Genomic DNA, 19,604 nt, shown 5'->3' on the forward strand with positions numbered 1-19,604 from the left:
CATTTTCCTAACCTCAATCCCCATACGTCCAAAAATTACATAACAATCAGTCGGATTTCAATCAGCAACGCACGCAGTGGAATCCTTTCATCTTGTCGCGATTATCCTTTCATCCTCCAGTCGATCGCATTCGTATTGCCTGAGTTCTCAGGGTCTGTGACTATCGTCGACGAGGCATACTAACCGGAGGGTGGTTTAGGCGATAAGAGTCCGAGGCGCAGAGCGCTTAGTTGTCAAGTTGTGCCTAAACATCTTACATCTCACATCGTTCGCTTCGTCTCTTACTGCTGTAGTTGTGCTATAGTTGTTATTCATCGCTCTTTTACGTCTCCTCAATCGATCGCACTTACCACGGCCACACCTCATTAAGACGACTTATCACGCCGACGGATTCCACTCTACACGATCTACTCTACTCGATATATCTTATGCCTCAACATGATTGAAACGCCCCTGACTATCGCCGATAATAACGAGTCCGAGTCCACCGTTGTCACCGTCACCTTTGGTGTCTAAACGAGGGCAAGCGTGTATTGAAAGCATTGCCTGTCCTCTTCTTCGGTCTGGGCGTGTTGACCCAATTGCCCATTTTCTTGTCTGATGGATCCTCCACATATCACGGAATTCGCCTCGCGGCGGTATTTCGATAAGCTTAAGCAGCTGAGCGAGCAGAAAGAACATCACAACGATGCCGTTCCACATCCTCATGACGGCGCTGTTGCGGCCGAATCCTCGACTTTTATTCTACCCATTGGAAGGGCAAAGTCAATTGACCAATCTGCCCATGACATTCAAAGGAGCGAGAAACGCCGAACCAATTTTAGCCTCAGGACTATCTTACCTTCACGCAGCTCTGTCGATCACGATGCTCAGCGTCAGTCTACCGAGACACCGAAAAGAAAAATCACCCCTTTCGATCAATTATTCTTGGCGCTACCTAACGAGTTGAAGATCCAAATAATTGCCTCCTTACCTCTATCTGATGTTCTAAGCCTTCGTCTAGCGTCACGATCGTGGCACGAAATGATTACGGTTAATGAGTTCCCGATTGCTCGGTATCACCTTGAACATCACGTACCGGTATATGCGAAACGATTATATCCAGCACCTGATCCTTCTGCGATACGACTTCATTATCTTTGTGGGATATGGCATCGATTACATGTGGCTGCTAAACTTTCCTACTTAATAAGCGAATGGGTGACGAAGGAGATTTTTCTAAGAACTACCGAGGCACAACGCGTGGACTTCGAACCACAATACGAGAGAATGCGTCGCCGATTAATACCCTTACTCTTTACGATATTTCATTTCTTCGAGACATACCGGACATTACATATCGAGTATATCAAAAAGCATGGGCACGGTTTATCACGAGTGCCTCATACTCTAAATCCCATCGAGCTCAGGATTATGAGCATGTATGACGACCAGACTTTACTACGAGTACATCAGGTGTTCCCGTTGGTCGTGTCATCATTTTGCCGGCGCCTCCGGCCTCCCTCCTATGTTGGTCGATTGGAGCGTTCGCTCAGAGGTTACCTGAAGGATCGCCCTCCTGACGAAGTGTATGTGACAGCTCTATGTGTCGGTGGGCTTCGGCAGGTCGAACGGTTCTGGGAGATTAAAGGATATAACCTGAGGAGAGGCGCTGTCGATTCGTGGTACAATTCCGTTTTGAAAGAACCTACCGAGGCAGCGGCAAAATCGCGAAGAGGATTCATGGGTCTGGCCCGGAAAAAGTCTAGCGCGAGTGAATCTGATATCCATAAAGTCGGGGAAGCGGGTCGAGGGCGGCGAGGGTCAGAAACGGGTCGAAGAGGCAGCGATGTGTCAATGACTGGCGCGTGGGAGAATCTGGTATACAACACGAGCCTAGCTGAAGGCATGCCGATGGGTGACTTATCACGAGAACAACTCAAAATTTTGCTCCCCGACTCGCCGACGCTACAACACATATGGATGCCGACGGCTGAGGCCCTCATACTCGACCGGAAGATCGTCGAACGACCCCAGGATATCAAGCGCAACGCACAGGTCATGTTGGAGCTGATCCGCGAGGATGGCGCGGCTGAAGAGGATGAATGGTGGTACGGGCGATACGCACCCGAGTCGGTTCGACCACCCCTCGAAGCTATCGAGGAAGATCCTATTGAATAATTTACCACCTATTTACTACCTATCTATTAACCAAATGGGGGTTGGGTTGTTTGATTGATACCTAGCATTGGCGCTTAGAAGAGATATCCACGGTAGTCTGGCCAAATGTCTAGCCATTTCATTTTTTATATCATGAGCATTTCCAGGGCGTTTATATCATTGGCGGAAACTTTTATTTTCATGTCTTTTAAGGTGGTCGGTGATGGAAACTCTTTTCATCTTTGCTCATTTTGCCTGCTGTCATAAGCCATGGGGCCATGGGACAGGGGCAGGGGCAGGGGGCCAGGACGATGGAGTTTAGGATAAAACAAATTATAGGGGCTTGAACACCCGTCTTGAATACCAATATTTTTTTTCACTAGCTTTGCCTGCTTGCCTTGCCTATCTGCCAAGGTGTTTATATATCTACCGACAATGCTACCGCCGAAGAAAGAGACGACTGTCACTTCTTGACGATAACACGCCGTATACCACAACGGGATGTAACTCGTTTTTCTATGTATGAATTTCTTGTCGCTCTAAGCGAGTACCCCCGCCGCGTCTAAAATAGGGGAAAAGGGGAACCAGCAGTTTTTTTTATCATAAGTTTTTTTTTTAGAAGAAAGGGAAAGGGGTAAACGTACAGACTTTTAGTCATAGGATGAACAACTTCATAGGAAGGGCGACTTTAAGTTTTTTTTTTTTGCAAATAACCCCCATAACGACCGAGGCGAGCAGGTATATTCATACTGCCTACAGGAGCTGTAGAAGCCGAGGGCATAGATGAAGGGGGGAAGGGGGATTGGATTAGGTTCTGTATGAAGCGTAGGTTTCTAAACTAGGTACTGGGTACTGTATGTAAACAGGGAACCCCCCTGGGTGAGGAGAATGTGATGTATACCTAGGGAGGATACAGATGTCTATCTAGGTATACATCATATTCATATCAAATAGGTACTCGACGATATTCTGGTTCAAGCATCCTAGATGAAGTTGAGTGATTGATTAGTTACTGCATCTTTCATCGCCAGGATCTTCAAGGGAATCAGGCTATACTACTAATCTGGGCACATACCTAGGTAGGTAATAATAGCTCACTCATTACCCACCTCCCCCCTATTCAAATCCTCTCAACATATTTCTTTCACAATGATTCATACACCGCAGTAGACACACATATTTCTCTTCTTCCCTTTATTCAATAATAGGGGGTAAAAAGAGGGAGGGGAGAAAAGGCAAAAAAGGCCCCTCTTCAAGACGAGACACAACTGGGATATTGAAAGCAGTAACGACAGTAACAACAACAAAAGTTTTCCATTTGTACGTTCGTAACTCAAGCCTTGACTTTTTCATGAATTTTGCTCTCCCAACACTTGACTTAAGAAAATGAGAGCGAGGATAAAATAAATACATCTAGGTTATGTAGGTTAGGAGGTACTACTTCATAACACAAAACCACGAATAAAGACAGCAAAGTCCGCTACATGACTAAGGTTAGAAAAGGGGGAAAGAAAAGATAAAATAGGCAAATAAACGTCAGGACCCGACGACAACGTTTTTCTCGTTTCCCGATTGGATATCCCCCCTAAAGCCACTCCCGCCATGAAACCTGTCAAAGAATTCACATCGTTATCAGAAGATTAAAACAATTCCTGTCCGTCCATCCATCCATCCCATCCATCCCATCCATCCGTCCATTCCTATTTCCTTGCCCTTTCATCCCATCCCGTCCCATCCATGTTCCCATGGCAAAATATTCCTTCGTAAACCATGTAAACGCAGATTAAGAAATAAATAGAGAAAATGAGGCCCATTTTAACTATGTCCCCCTTCCCCAACTCAGGATTCAGATTCCAACGCCTGTTTATATTTTCCCCTCATCCATTTCCATATAACGCCACGTCCCCTCGTGTATCATTTGCAAATGGGAGCTCTTAGCGCCGCTCCTTAGGTATCAGATCGGGTAAATTCATTAGGGCCACCTATTCTGAGTGGCTCGGCCCACATTGGAAGAAGACAGATAACTGTTGTTCATCCCCGTAGCGGAGTAGAGGGACGAAGAGCTCGAGCTAGTTGTTCGCTGCTGCGGGGGTACGCCGCCGCCGCTAAGCCCGTACGAACTAGTACCGAGACCCAGCCCGCTATGGTTGCTACCGGAATCTAGGCTTTGAATATCCAAAAAGCTAGAGTCGGAAAAGGGTGCAAAGGAGGAGGGCATGGTGGGGTGCGACGTACTGTGAGTTGTGGTGGGAGTCTGACGCGCGCTGAAGTGAGGGGAGTGATTAGAGACGCCGTGGCTCGTTGTGCTAGCTGTGCGGTAATTGTTATCAAGCGGTGATGCCGAGGGTGTTCGACGCGGCGGGTAACCTGCGTTGTTGTGGACTAGCGAGGGTGATCCTCTATAATTAGTGTCCCCTTGCATCAGGGGCGAATTAGACTGGGCACTGAACTGAGGGGAGTTGGTCATGTGTTGTACAAGATTGGATCCTGGAGACCCAGTACCCATGTGTTGCGGCTGACGTTGATTCGTAGAGTACGTGGAGGCCTGTGTGTTGTAGGATGATCCAAGCGACTGCGTTTGAGGATAGTAATTCTGCGACGTCCTGGTCTGCTGGTGCGTAGTCAAAGTAGATGGCATTTGAGATGCTTTCGAAGATTGCGCTGGAATAGGTGATGCACTTTGCGCAGCCTGCTGTATCTGTTGACGAGGAGCCCCTGACTGCCTAGTGCTGTCTTGTCGATTCTGGAGGGCCGTAAAGCGCTCGTAGTGGGCTTCCAACCCTTCTGCCGTAGTAGAACCCGGATTCCCAATCGGACCAGTGGTTTGTTGCTGAAGCTGCTGCTGTTTCTGGGGACGGTTATTTCCCTGTATTGGATTTTGAAACGCGGCTATCCGCTCGTAATGAGCTTCGAGACCTTCAGGCTGCGTAACATTCTGTGCTGGTGTAGTAGCTTGGGAAGCTTGCCGAGCTGAATCCAGAGGGGGCGCTGTAGACGACACGGAGTTTTTTACTCCTGTATTACTAGGGGTTGAGCGTTTTCCTCCTTGTAAAGAGCCCGACTCCTGAGACTTACGGGGTCGCTTGGACTGAGATGGCGTAGCATTTCCACTACTTGAGGATTGCTGAATAGACTGACTGGCTGGGGGCTGCGGCTGAGGGGTTACAACTGGGCCACCTTGGGTAATGCTAGGTTGAGCTTGCTGAGAATTTGAGCTGCTGTTGATGGCATTATCGGGAACTCTTTCAGCCGGAGGGTTTGCAATGCCAATTGGAGCCGACTGACGCTTTCGCTTCTTCCCCACTATTGATGACTCTTTGACCTGGGGTGTAGGGAGTTGAATAGCAGGTACTGGGGGTGGAGGTGGCGGCTCGGTTCGTTTGTCCTGAGAAGCGCTACTATCGACGAGAGAGGACGCTGCCGTATTGCCCGTAAACGGAGCCGGACCCGTGGCCGCCATCTGACCTAAGTGCCGTTTACTTTGGTTGGCGGTTAGGTCGGGTTTTTGTTGTTGGGAAGCGATTCCGTCCTGGCTTGCTGACTCATTGGTAACCTTTGGCCGATTCTTAGAACCTTTTGGTCGTCCTGAGTTTGGCTTCTTTTTAGGCTGTTCGCTGAAGATAGGGACTGGTACAGGCACAGGAGTTACTTTCGGTGGCACCGGAAAAGCTGACGCATGATCGGAATGGTTGGAGACAGTTGCGTTTACGGGTGCGGGTTCAGCCGGTTGACTAGGCTGGTGTATACCAGGAATTTCTTTAGGGCGGTTCTTAGAGCCCTTTGGTCGGCCGCGCCGTTTGGTGTTAGACTCGGGACCGACTGTGGCGTCATTAATGGACTTAAAACCACCAGTCGATCCCGTGGCCGGGGTATTATTGAACTGCGCCGCATCCGGGACTGGAGGGGGCGTGCTTGGAGCATGCCGTGATGCTTCCCCAACTTCGACAAGATCACCATCTCCATTTAATTCCAGAACACTATCTTCGACGTCAACCCAACTATCGTCCTGAGGTTCCTGGGCGCGACTTATTGCCCCCTTAGTACCCTTTTTGATACCCTTGTCACTTCGATACTTGGTGGCTTTGCTACCTTTGGGTCGTCCTCTTGGCCGTCGCTGATGCACAAAAGTTTGTGTAGGGGGAGGAGGGATTCGCCTTCGAGGCTCATCGAGGTTGGGGAATATTTCCGCTATCCACCCTACAAATAACGAGCCAGAACCGTTTGCTTCGGCGCTCTCGGGGAATTTTCCATCAGAAGGGGGGGGAGCATCGGGTATGCCGCCAAAAAATGCAAGCGCTTTACACAATTGGTCGACAACAAGATTAGGAGCAAGTGTTCTTAGAAGTGTGAGAAGTCGAGCCTGTTCCGCCTTCGTTTCCGCCATAGTCAGAGGATGGTTTGGATCTTCTTCAACGACTGTAACTGGCTCGACAGAAGGAGTCCTCTTGGGGGGTGAAGTGAACTGTTTCAAACCCGGAGGCTTCGGGTAGTTCGCTCTCCGTTGGTGGGACACGTAGGTGTCCGTCTGGGCCAGCCTGGCCTGTAGAGCGGTGCTCTCGCTGGTGCGTTTTGCGGCGGCATCGCGGCCTTCGCTTGCACGATGACTGGCAACATCCATGTGCATAACGCTAAAATTGCCCTTCATTTGTTCTGTGACGTCCTTTAACTTGCTTGGGACAGGGTTTCTGACACGTCCATCCCGGGGATATAACCTCAAGTCAGCGTGCATGGATATATCGTTAGATATGGTGGAAGGTAGGAGCCCATTCGTGTTGCCATTGGTAGTAGGAGCAGCTAAGGATGGCGATGGTGCGGCTAGGCTGGGTGTAGGTGATTCGGAGAGTTGCTGCCCTGCGGTATTCGAGGCGCGGGCGGCGACGGAAGTTGGGGTATTTGCCAAATTGGCCGACTGCTGGCCTAGGATGTCGAGTCAGCTGAGAAGGACGAAATTGAAAGAGAGAGGGGGAGAGTAAAAGGAGAGAGACGTACTGGACGCTGTAGCCATTTGGTTGAAACGATACCGACCATGACAGAGCGGAATGCAGGCCTAAGGTCTGTCTTGGATGGCTACGACACGTAGAAGATTGAACTTATCTCTGGCAGGTGAGTATAGGCTCGTTGACGGCGGGATTCCATGCTCGTGGGCCGCAAATAACGGGAACAGAGAAGAATTACCAGCGCGTCATTGCGAGTAGTATCGAATTCGATGCGACGTAGTAATTAAGTATTGAAGGAATGAATTGAAATTCAATGGTATTGAATGCGCCGATGATAGCGGAAGTAGGTAACGTTCTAAGTAGAGAGTTGTAAAGACTTAGGAGGTACAATGCCACAAATACCACGATACCAAATACCAAATACCAATACCAATACCAAATACTAAGTAGATACAGTACTAGATAGATACTACCTACCTAATACAATAGGTATGCAGGTAGATGCTAAATAGATACTATGTAGGTAGATAGATCAATACCACTGGCAAGTAGGTAGGTATAGGTAGGTATAGGTATGTAGCCTGGAGCCCTGGAGCCCTGGAGATATGTATGTATGTAGCAGATACCACTCACCACACACTACCTGTACCTAATAACGAGAGCGAAAAGTTGGGGCGACGAATACGTTGCAGATTAAGTTCGAATGCTGATCTTCAGCCGACGGAACACAGGACAAATCAAAGTGGGCAGTGATTGATGGCGACAGGTGGTTGGGCTTCATAGGACTGGCTGACCGCTGATTTTGGTGTAACGGATGATAGGGAGGAGGAGGATTATGATTATCAATGAAGTTTTGGAGGAATATTAAGTAAATAAGTTGTTTATTGGGGGGTTTTTTTCTGGAGGGTCCTAAGGGCTAAGGGGGGGTCGCTGGGGATGTGGGAAAGTTTAATGTTTGAAATGATTGTCGAGAATGGCGCAGGTGGTTGATGTTTTGCTAAGTAAGAAAAGAGGGAGAGAGAGAGAGTGAGAGTTGATTGATTCAAATGATTAATTACGAATGGTTCAAATCGTTCTCGTGCTCTTTCCACGGCGGCTATTGGATTTACACGTTGACTGCCCCAAGCATTTTGGGGTCGTACTTTCTTCAGATGGGCTTAAGTAGCGGGTTACTTTCTTCAGATGGGTTTAGCGGGTTAGTGCAAACCAGCGACTACTAGAATAAGTAGGCCAAAGCGGAGTCGCGAAAGAAAAGGCTTGATGCTGTATATTATGTAGTAGTTAGGTGGTCCGTGTGTCCTGTGCAGTGTGACTGCCCGTGTCCCGCACCTTTCACTATGGGAACATTTTAACATTGAAGTCTGGACTGTCTCATTTCCAAATATTCAAGTTTTCAAATGTTTATCTTATCTAATACATATATATATATATGTAGGTACCTACATGCAGTTCAGTTCCAAGTTGAAAGAACATTGGTTTGTAGGCCCATACCCTTGACTATATGGAATTGAGTTCATGGACATAATTAGAGGATATCAAACATGGAAGTAGTTATTATTAACTACCTAGGTACCTAAGTTAACAAACATTGAACATTCAAGTTTGAACATTCAAGTAAACTAGTACACCCCCACTTACTACTTAAAAAGGCTGGACTAAAAAGAAGCACTGACGTTGACTCGTTTGTGCTTGTGTAATCGATAACTTTTACAAGCTCCAAACTCCAAACCACATCTCTCCAACCACTAGCATTGAAACCTCAATACCTACATATACATACCCAGTCTACCTACCTACATACATGGTGCATACTCGATAATCCACATAGAGCGCAGCGTTTATTGTCCAACATCACCAGAGCAGATATATCTTGGCACAACGTTTCCATAATCCTCACATACACCACTTACCTTATTAGGCAGCGTAACACCCGCCGAATCTACCAATTGAGTCTACGAATCGAGTAGTATTCTCCCATCCCAATCTCCCAGAGCTTCGCCAATTCCTCGGCTTGTTTCTATCTATCCAATTTTAGCTCTGAACCGCTGCCATGGCCCCGACTCAGGCCAAGTACGTCCTCGTATCGCTGCCTCTCAAGACCTTCGATACAGACGACAGACAAGAAGCCCTCGAGTCTCTAAAGACTACCATAGCATCAGAAAATGGGACCGTCTTATCTTTCCCAGTCCCAAACTTTAAGATAGGAACTCTGGATGCCTTGGTCCAACAGGCCGACGATTTGGCAAAGTTGAGCACCGGTTGTGAGGCAGTCGTTAGCAAGGTTGGCGAATCTTTGCGCTCTTTATATGAAGGCAATGAGGAGAAAGCCTCCGAGCAAAAGATGGTCAACGATAGTGCGTCATTCTCAAGTTCGCCTACTCTCGTATAACAGCAGCCGATTAACCAGCTTCTAGAGCCGACCGATCAGTACCTCCGCACTTTCTCCTGGAACAAAGTTCGCTACAGAGCCGACAGACCCGTTGGTGAACTGGTTGACATACTACAAAAGGTATATTTGGAGATTCGGCAGCATATCTAGTGACCACGCTGACTGGAAATATTTGCGCCGATAGGAGCTAGCTACGAATGACAGCGACGTCAAAAGCAAATTCAACCAATATAACCAGGTCAAAACGAATCTTGTCACTCTGCAAAGAAAGCAAACGTAATATGCCCCTTGACAAATATTACTATTTCGACCAATATCGAATCCAAATGCTGACTTTGCCTGTTGAATCCAGGGGTAATCTTGCAACCAAGTCGCTGACACCCATTGTCAATCCGTCATTATTAGTACAAGACTCGGAATACCTCGAAACACATCTCGTTGCTGTGCCTGCCAATCTTAAGAAAGACTATCTCAAGAGTTACGAGACCATTGCCCCCATGGTAGTCCCGCGCTCGTCTATACAAGTTGCCCAGGACGAAGAATTCATTCTGTTTGCGGTTACCACATTCAAGAAGCACGGGGCCGAGTTCCAGCAGAAGTGCCGTGAGGCAAGATGGACCCCTCGCCAATATAAGTACGTCGAGGGTGGCAAAGAGGAAGAGCAAAAGGAGATAGAGCGTGTCACGCGAGAAGAAAAGAAAGTCTGGGGTGAGGCCTTACGGTTGACTCGCACGGCGTGGAGCGAGAGTGTCATGATATGGGCACATGTCATGGCTCTCCGGGTCTTCGTTGAATCGGTGCTGCGCTACGGCCTACCCCCGGACTTTGTGTCCGCCCTCATTTCAGTAAGCACCACCGATAAATATGTTTCTACGAAAACAGTTTTCCACGTATGTACTAACTCGATCGCAACAGACAAACTCCAAGTTGGTGAAAAAGGTCAAGCAAACGCTAGACTCGTCTTACTCGTACCTAGGCGGAAACGCATTTGGACGGGACAAACGGGGCAGAATCACAAAAGATGACGCAGCATTGACGTCGGAGATGGCGGCGGCCGGGTTAGGGCACGGAGGCGAAGGAAACGAGTACACGGCTTACGTGTATTACGAGTTTGACCTGTAGAGCATCAAGAAATAGCAGCGGCTACGGCCACGACTATGGTTACCTTGTCAGGTTGGCGTTTTATAGGCGGAACCATAAATGTTCATGGCTAGCATCCCCCCCTCCCCCCTCTTTTGAGAAATAAGGGGGGGGGGGGGCTTTCGAAGTGTCATAACACATCACATCACATGATGGACGGGTGTGGAAAGGGGTGTGTGTGGTTTTTGTGTACATCTTTCAGAAGCGCCCTTTTCAGAAGGGGCCGAGTTTATTGCATGTCTAAGTAAGATGTCTGTTCTCGTTCCTGCTTCTATACGGTGATGTAGTTCCCCCAATCAATTGGATAGATAGATAACCCATCATGATTTAACTATCGGTTCGTATTTTTATTTTATTTTCAGGGAACTATGCCCATTTCTTCCGTAGTCTTCATTCTTCATCGTATACCATCTATTCCTTCGACCCCGTACCAACCTAGCTTAGTTAGCAAAGGACCTAAAGCAACAACCCTCACGAAGCAAGCGCCGCATTCCCCGAGATCCCGGCCGCCTCGGCGGGGGTCGTGGTAGGCACACCGGTCTTCTTGTCGGCGGGGATCAGCTCCTTCTCCTCGAGCCAGCGCACGATCTGGGCGACGCACTCCTCGACGGAGCTCTCGTGGGTGCGGATGGTGATCTCGGGGTGCTCGGGGGCCTCGTAGGGGCTGCTGATGCCGGTGAACTCCTTGATCTCGCCGGCGCGCGCCTTCTTGTACAGGCCCTTGGGGTCGCGCTGCTCGGCGACGGAGATGGGGACGTCGACGTAGACCTCGATGAAGGGGATGGGGTCGTCGCCGTTGGTGTTGGAGGAGGTGTGCAGGTCGCGCGCGAGCTGGCGGTCGGCGCGGAAGGGCGAGATGAAGGAGGTGAGGGCGATGGTGGAGGCGTCGGCGAAGAGCTTGGCGACCTCGCCGATGCGCCGGATGTTCTCGTTGCGGTCCCGCTCGCTGAAGCCCAGGTCCTTGTTCAGCCCGAACCGCACGTTGTCGCCGTCGAGGCGGTAGGCCGAGAGGCCGAGGTGCAGAAGGTGCTGCTCCAGCGCGGTGGCGACGGTGGATTTGCCGGACGCGCTGAGGCCGGTGAACCAGAGGGTGAAGCCGCGCTGGCCCCGGAAGGTGTTGCGCTCGTGGCGCGAGAGGGAGGGGTGCCAGGTGATGTTTCTGGTGAGGGTTGTTAGTATGTGTTTATTTTCTTTGGTCAAAGTATGTGATTCTATTTGCGTATTTTCTTGCTTCCTTTCTATTTTTCTATACTCCACGTCCATTGGTTTGTCATTTCTTTTTGCTTGGGAGTAGGCAAGACGAAGCAAATGATGGCGGGGGAGGGGTAAAAAGCTCGCATGAAGCTTGAAAATATTCGGGAGTGAATTCGCTATTCGCTATTCGCTGTTCGCTATCGACAAAAAGAAAACAATAAGTCGAAAAATAGGAATATACTTACGTCGCCATGATGTCTGATTATCTACTAAACGAGCTTCACTTTTCAAAATAGCACGAAATAATAAAAATTGGATATATGGTAGTATGAAAATGTTTGAGCAGAAGATGTCTATTAATAAAAATATCCATAGATATTCGTCATATTAGCTAACAAAACGTTCATGCCTTGGTACTGGACGTTACCGGCCGAACTTGTTAGTTTTTTCAATGCTATAGCTCTAGTTTGATAGAGCCGCGGCGGATATACATAGTAGTAGCTGGGTAGCTGGGTAAGTTACCTACATAAGCCGTGTAGGATATCGGTAGTCGGATGACGTGCTCTCGTCCACTTCTGATTCGTGGGTCCTTGCTCAACTAGGCAATTGCGTTGTAAACATTGAAGTTTTTAATAATTTGTAGCAAAGAATAAAATAAAAATAAAATAAAAATGAAAAGGGGGCGAATCAAGATGACTTCATGTACCTATAGAAATAGTAGGTACTGTCTTCCCTTGCGTTTAACCCCTTATTGCAGCTTATAAATCACTTGTCTTCTATGCTCAGCTACACACAATGTAAATCATGAAGGTTAATACTCTATAGACCCAATACGCTCTCATTGTAAATGACCCGGGCTTGATTTAGTTTGTCACTGTCTACTGCCAGACCATTTTGCTGAGATGTACCAAGGTTGTCTAATCTCTTCTGATAGCTCTATCTCGTCTACCTAGTATCATCCGCCATATCCCTAACCTATAAATCTAGGTAGACAAATGCCATTGTATAAGATCTAGAATCTAGGTTTCTAATCCCCTAACCAAGTCAATCTCAGGATCTCTCACGAGTCTGGGAAGTGAAAATCCTCGAAATAGTATGAGTCCCGATGCCTGTCAACTCCATGCTAGGGACAGACATGTTAGTCCATCCGACTCTAAAATCAAATCTAAGTAATCGTCGTGGCTTATACCCCAGACTTATGCCGTGGGATATAGATTCATCATCATCTAAATTCATGTCAGTTTTTATTATCATCAGAAATCCCACTCCTTGGAAATGAACATACCGCAGCCTGTTTAGGCGAAACGAATAGAGCCGTTGCTTCCGCTAGCACTACCGGGGTTTCGCCCTCGCCAACCAGAGTCTCAATGCGACCCTCCACCCAAGCCTTGCGTCCTTCTACTTTCGTCGTAGTTGCCTTGAGTACCACGTAGGTTTCTGCCATCGCTGGGGCGCGGTAGTTGATGTTGAGATTGGCAGTCATGCCCACCTTGTGCGGTAACGCCGCGAAGCAGCAACGCGCGAGGCCCTCATCGAGCATCGTTGCCAGTAGTCCGCCGTGAATTATGCCTGGGTGGCCGCACAGCTCGTGGCCTAGGTACGAAATCGAGACTAGGGACTTGCCGCCCGTCTCGGCGAAGGTTACTGGGGGAACGACCACCTTGCCGGGTCCCATTAACGTCCCGCCGGTAAGATTATGACTCCGGTACGGTGGGGGAATCTTGAGGTGTGGTCGCGATTCGTAGAAACCTTGCTTGCCTCGCATCTCTTTGGTGAGCGGGTGGTTGTTGATGAAGTTCTCGACCTCATGCTCTTGCTCGTGCTCTGGCGCAAACATGGATAGAGTATCCTCGTCTGACGGGGGATACAGGATGCCGTTCACGACGGGTGCTGCCGGGACTGCTGCCATTGCGATACCGAGAGTAGTGAAGACTAGACCAAGACCTAGAATAGATGCGGCACGACGTACGAAAGAAGGGTGGGATGGTTTAGCTGAGTCTTGAGTTGATTTATATGTTAGTCCGAGGTAACACTAGGCAGAAAAAAAGAGAGTCTATCCGGAGAATCATACCTACAATAGGGGCAGTGCTGACAAAGCGATAATGCAAGGATTGGGTCGGACGTAAGGCGATCTTTATATTCGACTCAGCAGTAAGCTGGCGACAACATCCCCTGGCTAGACCATTGGCTCGCATTCGTAGGGCGAACATGATTGCGATGAGAAAAAGTCGAGTCGAGGCCGAGTGGGCCTACCGAACCGGCGGGTTCTGCTTGGCTGTCCTAATTATGTACAATTATGTACAATACAGTAGCAACTGTGTACGAAGTATGGGTTAGCTTGTTGAGGTGCGGTAAGAATTAGGTCTATTCTTGTCAAATTGCGATAGCGAACTTCGGATTCCCAACGGATTTCAGTTCCTTGTTCCACCGACGCCCACTGACCGACCACTGACTGGCACTGAGACATTCGGAGCCGCTTACCGGATCTGGAAAGAACCTCGGCAAATGATAAATAGTTGTGAGATCTGCAAGGAACGAGAAACTTACAGCAGTCGTAACCTTGAAATGTTTATGAAACAAAACTATCTTGAGATCATGTTTCAGAGATCTTAATTAAGCTCAAATAAGAACTCCATTATGACGTATAATATCCAAGTATGACATATGAGCATAACCTAGCCATATCAACTCAAATCAGATTTGAACTTTAGCCAAGCCTTCATGATAACCTATTCGTGCCCGCAATTGGTTATGCTACAGTCATTTGTTACACGATATAGCCCACAGCTACGTATACACTCTCATCTATTTCTATCCATCTACTTAGCCTACTAGCTCTATGTAGCTACATGGCAGCATTGAAGTACCAATAGAATCACACCACGCTTGAATAATCATTTATATCCCCGTGCTGTCTATAAATAAGAAGGCTAGCTTGGATCTGCTCTCACAAGCTCCAGCGAGTTCAACTACCTACTACTACTAGTAGTAGACCACCACTATACGATTTATACTCACACATACACCCACGACTGAACCTACCACCTAAGCTAACACTTTACACAATACATTATAAACCATCCATATTTAATATCGAAACATCATGGTAAGTAGCAACCACGCATATATAGATTTCATATCAACCTATATGCCTTAGGTAGCTTGCAAACTAACCTGAAATATAGGCCACCGCCGAAACAGCTAACTTGGGGGCCCCTCACCCTCCAAAGGAGGAGGCTATCAAAGTCTTCGGCGAGATTGAGGCTGATCTGAAGAAGACCCTTCTACACATGAAGCACACATACCACAGTGAGTACCTACCTATTTCCCCCCACCCCAGCCCTCCTCATTCTCATGATGGAGTTCCTCCCCACCTGCCCCTCACATCAAACGTCCTCCCCGCCCCCACCTCGACAGCTCCAATAATTAACCACGTTCAACCTCCCCTTAGAACACGAGCCCGAGTACTTCGCCGCGGTCCAAAAACTCAGCGACGCGGACCTAACCGCCTTCACCTCGTCCGACCTGACGCAGGTGCGCGTCGGCATCTCCGCCTACGGTCTGCACTTGTTCGGCAAGCTCCGCATCCCCGCCATGCCCGACTCCGGCCCCGCCTACATTCACTTCCGCGCCTTCGTCGGCGGCGACGGCCACAACGAGCCCGGCGTCGCCTCCCTCCACAGCATCCACACCGAGGACAAGGAGGAGCCCGACGGCGGTCGCGCGTACCGTGCCATCTTCACGAAGGAGGATCCGCTGGAGTGGTTTGATACTTAGGTGCCTACCTAGGTACCTAGGTAGTTTGGCTGTAGATGCATGGGATGAATGAATCTGGAAACTACCGTCGTTGAAAATCTAGGAACAGACCTAGGTATCAGGGTAGCCAATAAGCATATTAGGTACCAAAAGAAAAAAAAGAATCACGTTTCATGACCACACCAGTGACTTCAGTATACACACATAAGCGAAATTAATATGTTACCGTCGGTACCTCCAGAAAGGGTATCTTGAATTGCAGCAGCATCATCTACTTCAAATCCTAATTCTTCCCACAACCCAACACAAAGTGAGAGCGTAGCCCTAACCCCTTTACTTCCCACCTTCCCACATATACACGGGGCACTCTAGAATCCTCCATCCTCATCCTGATCATCCTGCGCCATCATCTCTGCATAGTCGTCTGCAGACGCGAACATGGGCAGGTTCTTGATAGCCCTCCTCCTCTTCTTATGCTCCGACTCCTCCTTCTCCTCCGTCTCGCCTTCCTTCTTGGCGATCTTTGCACCTCCCTCCTCCTCCTCTTCCTCATCTTCTTCTCCGTTGTCTTCAGAGTCATCCCAGAACTCGACTCCGTCGCCATCTTCCGACACGTCGTCGTCGTCGTCGATCTCATCCATCTGCTTCTTGAACTCCTCGTCGTCATCGTCGCTCATCAGATCGTCGAAGTCGGCCCCGTCATCCGAGTCGCCTTCGACTTCGGGGCGGGAAGCGACGAGCGCGTCCCAGATCTCGTCTTCTGCTGCCTCCTCATCGTCTTCACCGTCTGCTCCATCCTTGCTGGCCTTGGATTTCTTGCGCGCTGCCTGTTCGGACTTTCCTACCCTGGCGAAGTACTCGTGGAAGAAGACGTCGTCCACGGCAACATCCTCGCTCTTCTTGTTCCAGAACTCTACCGAGTTCAAGGTGCTACCTACTGCCTTGACGGAGGGTCTGTTGGATAGTAGGATACTATCATGGCCACTGGCAGCCACAGGCTGCATAATGGATACACCCTTGGTTGTGTCGACAGCCTTGGCATTGCGGTACACGAATTTGTCCAAGAATGCTATAAGTGTGTGACTGGCCAATTCAGGCTTTAGCGCAGCCTTCTGCCCGCTGAGTAAGTTCGAGGCAAACACGTCGACAGAAGGATGGAAATGTCTGAGGAACGGCAGTAACTCCCATAAGCAACTTTGATGCGCATTACTGAATTCCGGATTCCTCTTTCGGCCATCATAAACGTTCTCGTTCTTTTTAGACTCGGGCTCATGTCCATCGATGGTTGTATCAATGGGCGCATCTGTAGCCACCCCTGGGACAACCTCGTCCTCATGTTCCTCTGGTTCATTCATCAATGTTTTTATGTCTGGAAACGTGTCGCAGAGATCAATGATGAGATACAGAATGCCACAAACAAAAGAGGGCTGGTGCAAATTCAGGACCTGCAACATCCTCTTGACAAAGGCCTTTACACGACGAACATCAACATCACTCTTCAGACTTCGATACAGAAGGTTGAGATACAGAGCTTGCTTTGAGGAAGTGATCAGGCGTGGATCCAGCAGCGACTCATAGAGAGTTCGATAGTATCTGTCTGTAGCAAGGTGTCGGCTGATTGATAGTTGCTGGATAAGCATGAGAGCTTGAATACTGGTGTTGAAATTGGATGAATGTGTAATGCGGAAAAGTGTATCAAGGTGAGTTTCGAGTCTAGTAAGTATTAGTATTGCTATGCAAAGACAGTGATTTTAGACGACAGGACTTACACAGACTGCTCAGCTAGCGAGAATGGCACTGCTCGATTCACACCAGTGAGGATGGCCGACACGAGTTTTTCGGCGGCCTCAGGCTCTGTTAAGCCTGCTTGGTTTTTTTCTTCCACTTTCTTTGGAAAATCACCCCCAGCTCTCTTTTTCTCTTTGCGCTTATCTCTTTTTGTAACCGTAGGATTGCCTTCATGCTGATTAAGCTCGCCGCTCTTGAGCAAGGCAACGAAGAGACCAAAGTAGATATTAAGTAGCGAGTCTGCAATCTGCGGTTCCTTGGTGCTCAATATAGTCTGATTTAACGTATTGATGGCGTAATACTTGGCGCGGATATGTTGCCCTGGGCGAAATAGAATATCTTGTTCGATGTTGCGTATAGCCACTGGCTTCATTCCGGGATGGGTGTTCAAGAGTTGAAGCAGTAGGTAAGAAGCTCTGGAGGCAATTTTGCGTTCGCGATCGCCCAGCTTGTTTACTAGAAGGCGTAGGAGATTGGATTCTTGTTCAGGTTTGTCGCGTAATAAGGCGAATACTAGATCGACGGCCTTGGTACGAGCATACTCGACCTCATCATCGCACCAGACCTCCAAGTTTTGTATCACCTTGAAGTAAGCATCTTTCAGCCAATCCTCAAATGCCCACGAAATCAAGTGCTCCTTGGTAATCTTCCCGGGCAATGCCTGACCTGTAGACCAAGTATTCATCTCGTATTTCTGTAGAGTACCAGCAAGGCCCAGCTGTGAGGAGAACAGACGTAGGCGTCGGTCTGATGGTAGAATCATTCCAGGCCCGAAAAGATCCACTAGAGCAGCCAGAGCGGAGAGAGCCTGCCCACGGCTTCGTTTTGCGGAGAGACTTATCAAGTTGTCGAGAGCCTTGATATTGTGTACGGGGGATTCCTGAATAGCTAGGGTTAAGGCAGACACTTTATCTGACATGGTACCTGAAGACATGATGGTAGACATGAACCTGTGAGATGATGATTTTGACTGGGACTTGTTGTATTCGGTGCTATCCTCGTCTAGGAGAGATTTGGCATATGCCTTGAGTTCTTTGATTGCGGATGTGTAGGGAGAGACATTTTCAGAGGATGGAGTCGGTAGACTTCTTAAACTAACAGCATGCCAGTCAGGACGAGGTTCAAAGATCTTGAATGACAATCAGTTAAGTCTTGCGCAGAGAATTGAAAAAATTCAGAAATGTCTTACTTACCGTCTTTCTCTTTGGGTCCCTTAGGAGCTTTTCGTCGGCCTCATTATCTTGCTCTTCCTCTTTCTCTTCGTCCCCGTCAACTTCATCGGCTTCTTCCATATCTTCATCGTAGTCTTCGGGCTCGGATTCTGGCTCTACTTCATCAAAGCCGAGACCAGCAGCGAATTTGGCCAATTCAGCACGTAGGGCCTTGTCAGTATTCCGCTTCCCTTTTTCATTGTCGAGTTCTTCATCCTCCGAGTTGATATCTCCCACCAGCTTCAGGTCCTCTTCATCTCCACCTAGAGCTTTTATCTCATCAAGAAGGGTATTGATACTGGTCTTTTCCGAGGAAGCGTTTGGTTTTTGAATCTTCTGGGGCTTGGGCTTGGCATCATGGCTCTTGTTGAAGTCTGGCTTTGCTGTATTCTTCCTCTTATTTGGTGGTGGTTGAACAGAGTCTACTGTTTGGTCTCGTTTCCTCTTGCCCTGGTCTTTTTTGCCCTGATCCTTTTTGCCCTGGTCCTTCTTCCCTAACTCCTTCTTGATTTGATCCTTCTTGGGCTGGTCCTTCTTATTTTGGGGGTCCTTAGGTTCGCCGAGCTTGCTCTCAATCTTTGTTGTCAGCTTCAACAGCGCTGCATCGTCAAAAGTCGCCATGTAGGGCAACGTCTATAGACTGCTGAATTCTCCTTGTCGTTTCAATGATGGGCAAATAGTTAAAATCTTGCAATCTTCGTGGACGGGAATCATCAAAATCTAGTGTAGACGAATATACAAGCAAATGCGACACACTTGTAAACTGATGCGACAAGGCTAAGGAAAATTTCAATTGGAAAAAAAAAAGATGAAAGATAGTTAGTTAAAAGATAAAAAAAAAAAGTTGGAGGGGCGAGGCTAATTGGATCCACTAGCTACAGCTTCTGCCAATGGAGATGCGCCGTTGCAAACGCTAGTATGCAAGGCTGACGATCCTGGAACATCACTTCCTTGTAATTACCTATACCGTTTAAATCAAAACTCGGTTTGTTGAATGTTAATGCTCATGATGATTGAAACTCGTCAATTCCTTCATTTAATTCATATAAG

General features: G+C 48.2%; 7 protein-coding genes across 7 annotated transcripts; 3 read left to right on the plus strand and 4 right to left on the minus strand.

Moving 5' to 3' along the window:
- Positions 1-600: 600 nt before the first annotated feature.
- On the plus strand, positions 601-2,160 carry GGS25DRAFT_520606 (uncharacterized protein; the record flags this gene model as incomplete). The annotated part of the gene is made up of 1 exon (XM_049263903.1): positions 601-2,160. One exon carries the CDS (start codon positions 601-603, stop codon positions 2,158-2,160), a length of 1,560 nt encoding a protein of 519 aa, XP_049117774.1.
- A 1,951-nt stretch (positions 2,161-4,111) lies between these two features.
- On the minus strand, positions 4,112-7,144 carry GGS25DRAFT_520607 (uncharacterized protein; the record flags this gene model as incomplete). The annotated part of the gene is made up of 2 exons (XM_049263904.1): positions 4,112-7,056; positions 7,129-7,144. 2 exons carry the CDS (start codon positions 7,142-7,144, stop codon positions 4,112-4,114), a joined length of 2,961 nt encoding a protein of 986 aa, XP_049117775.1.
- A 1,982-nt stretch (positions 7,145-9,126) lies between these two features.
- On the plus strand, positions 9,127-10,587 carry GGS25DRAFT_520608 (ATPase, V1 complex, subunit C; the record flags this gene model as incomplete). Its single annotated transcript, XM_049263905.1, has 5 exons — positions 9,127-9,430; positions 9,491-9,585; positions 9,650-9,741; positions 9,818-10,310; positions 10,381-10,587. 5 exons carry the CDS (start codon positions 9,127-9,129, stop codon positions 10,585-10,587), a joined length of 1,191 nt encoding a protein of 396 aa, XP_049117776.1.
- A 489-nt stretch (positions 10,588-11,076) lies between these two features.
- Positions 11,077-12,052, minus strand: GGS25DRAFT_520609 (adenylylsulfate kinase; the record flags this gene model as incomplete). Its single annotated transcript, XM_049263906.1, has 2 exons — positions 11,077-11,764; positions 12,045-12,052. 2 exons carry the CDS (start codon positions 12,050-12,052, stop codon positions 11,077-11,079), a joined length of 696 nt encoding a protein of 231 aa, XP_049117777.1.
- A 553-nt stretch (positions 12,053-12,605) lies between these two features.
- GGS25DRAFT_486360 (Thioesterase/thiol ester dehydrase-isomerase) lies at positions 12,606-14,365 on the minus strand. The gene is made up of 3 exons (XM_049260621.1): positions 13,871-14,365; positions 13,085-13,797; positions 12,606-13,025 (listed from the first exon to the last, which is right to left on the minus strand). Exons 1-3 carry the CDS (start codon positions 14,007-14,009, stop codon positions 12,996-12,998), a joined length of 882 nt encoding a protein of 293 aa, XP_049117778.1. The 5' UTR covers positions 14,010-14,365; the 3' UTR covers positions 12,606-12,995.
- Positions 14,366-15,762, plus strand: GGS25DRAFT_486364 (uncharacterized protein). The gene is made up of 3 exons (XM_049260622.1): positions 14,366-14,905; positions 14,985-15,108; positions 15,251-15,762. The coding sequence occupies exons 1-3, from the start codon at positions 14,903-14,905 to the stop codon at positions 15,574-15,576; spliced, it is 453 nt and encodes a 150-aa protein (XP_049117779.1). The 5' UTR covers positions 14,366-14,902; the 3' UTR covers positions 15,577-15,762.
- A 4-nt stretch (positions 15,763-15,766) lies between these two features.
- GGS25DRAFT_235252 (CBF-domain-containing protein) lies at positions 15,767-19,366 on the minus strand. The gene is made up of 3 exons (XM_049257048.1): positions 18,537-19,366; positions 17,325-18,472; positions 15,767-17,268 (listed from the first exon to the last, which is right to left on the minus strand). Exons 1-3 carry the CDS (start codon positions 19,173-19,175, stop codon positions 15,924-15,926), a joined length of 3,132 nt encoding a protein of 1,043 aa, XP_049117780.1. The 5' UTR covers positions 19,176-19,366; the 3' UTR covers positions 15,767-15,923.
- Positions 19,367-19,604: the final 238 nt, after the last annotated feature.

Source organism: Hypoxylon fragiforme (genome assembly GCF_022984875.1).
Source record: "Hypoxylon fragiforme strain CBS 206.31 chromosome Unknown GGS25scaffold_4, whole genome shotgun sequence".
Classification (NCBI taxonomy): Eukaryota; Fungi; Ascomycota; class Sordariomycetes; order Xylariales; family Hypoxylaceae; genus Hypoxylon; species Hypoxylon fragiforme.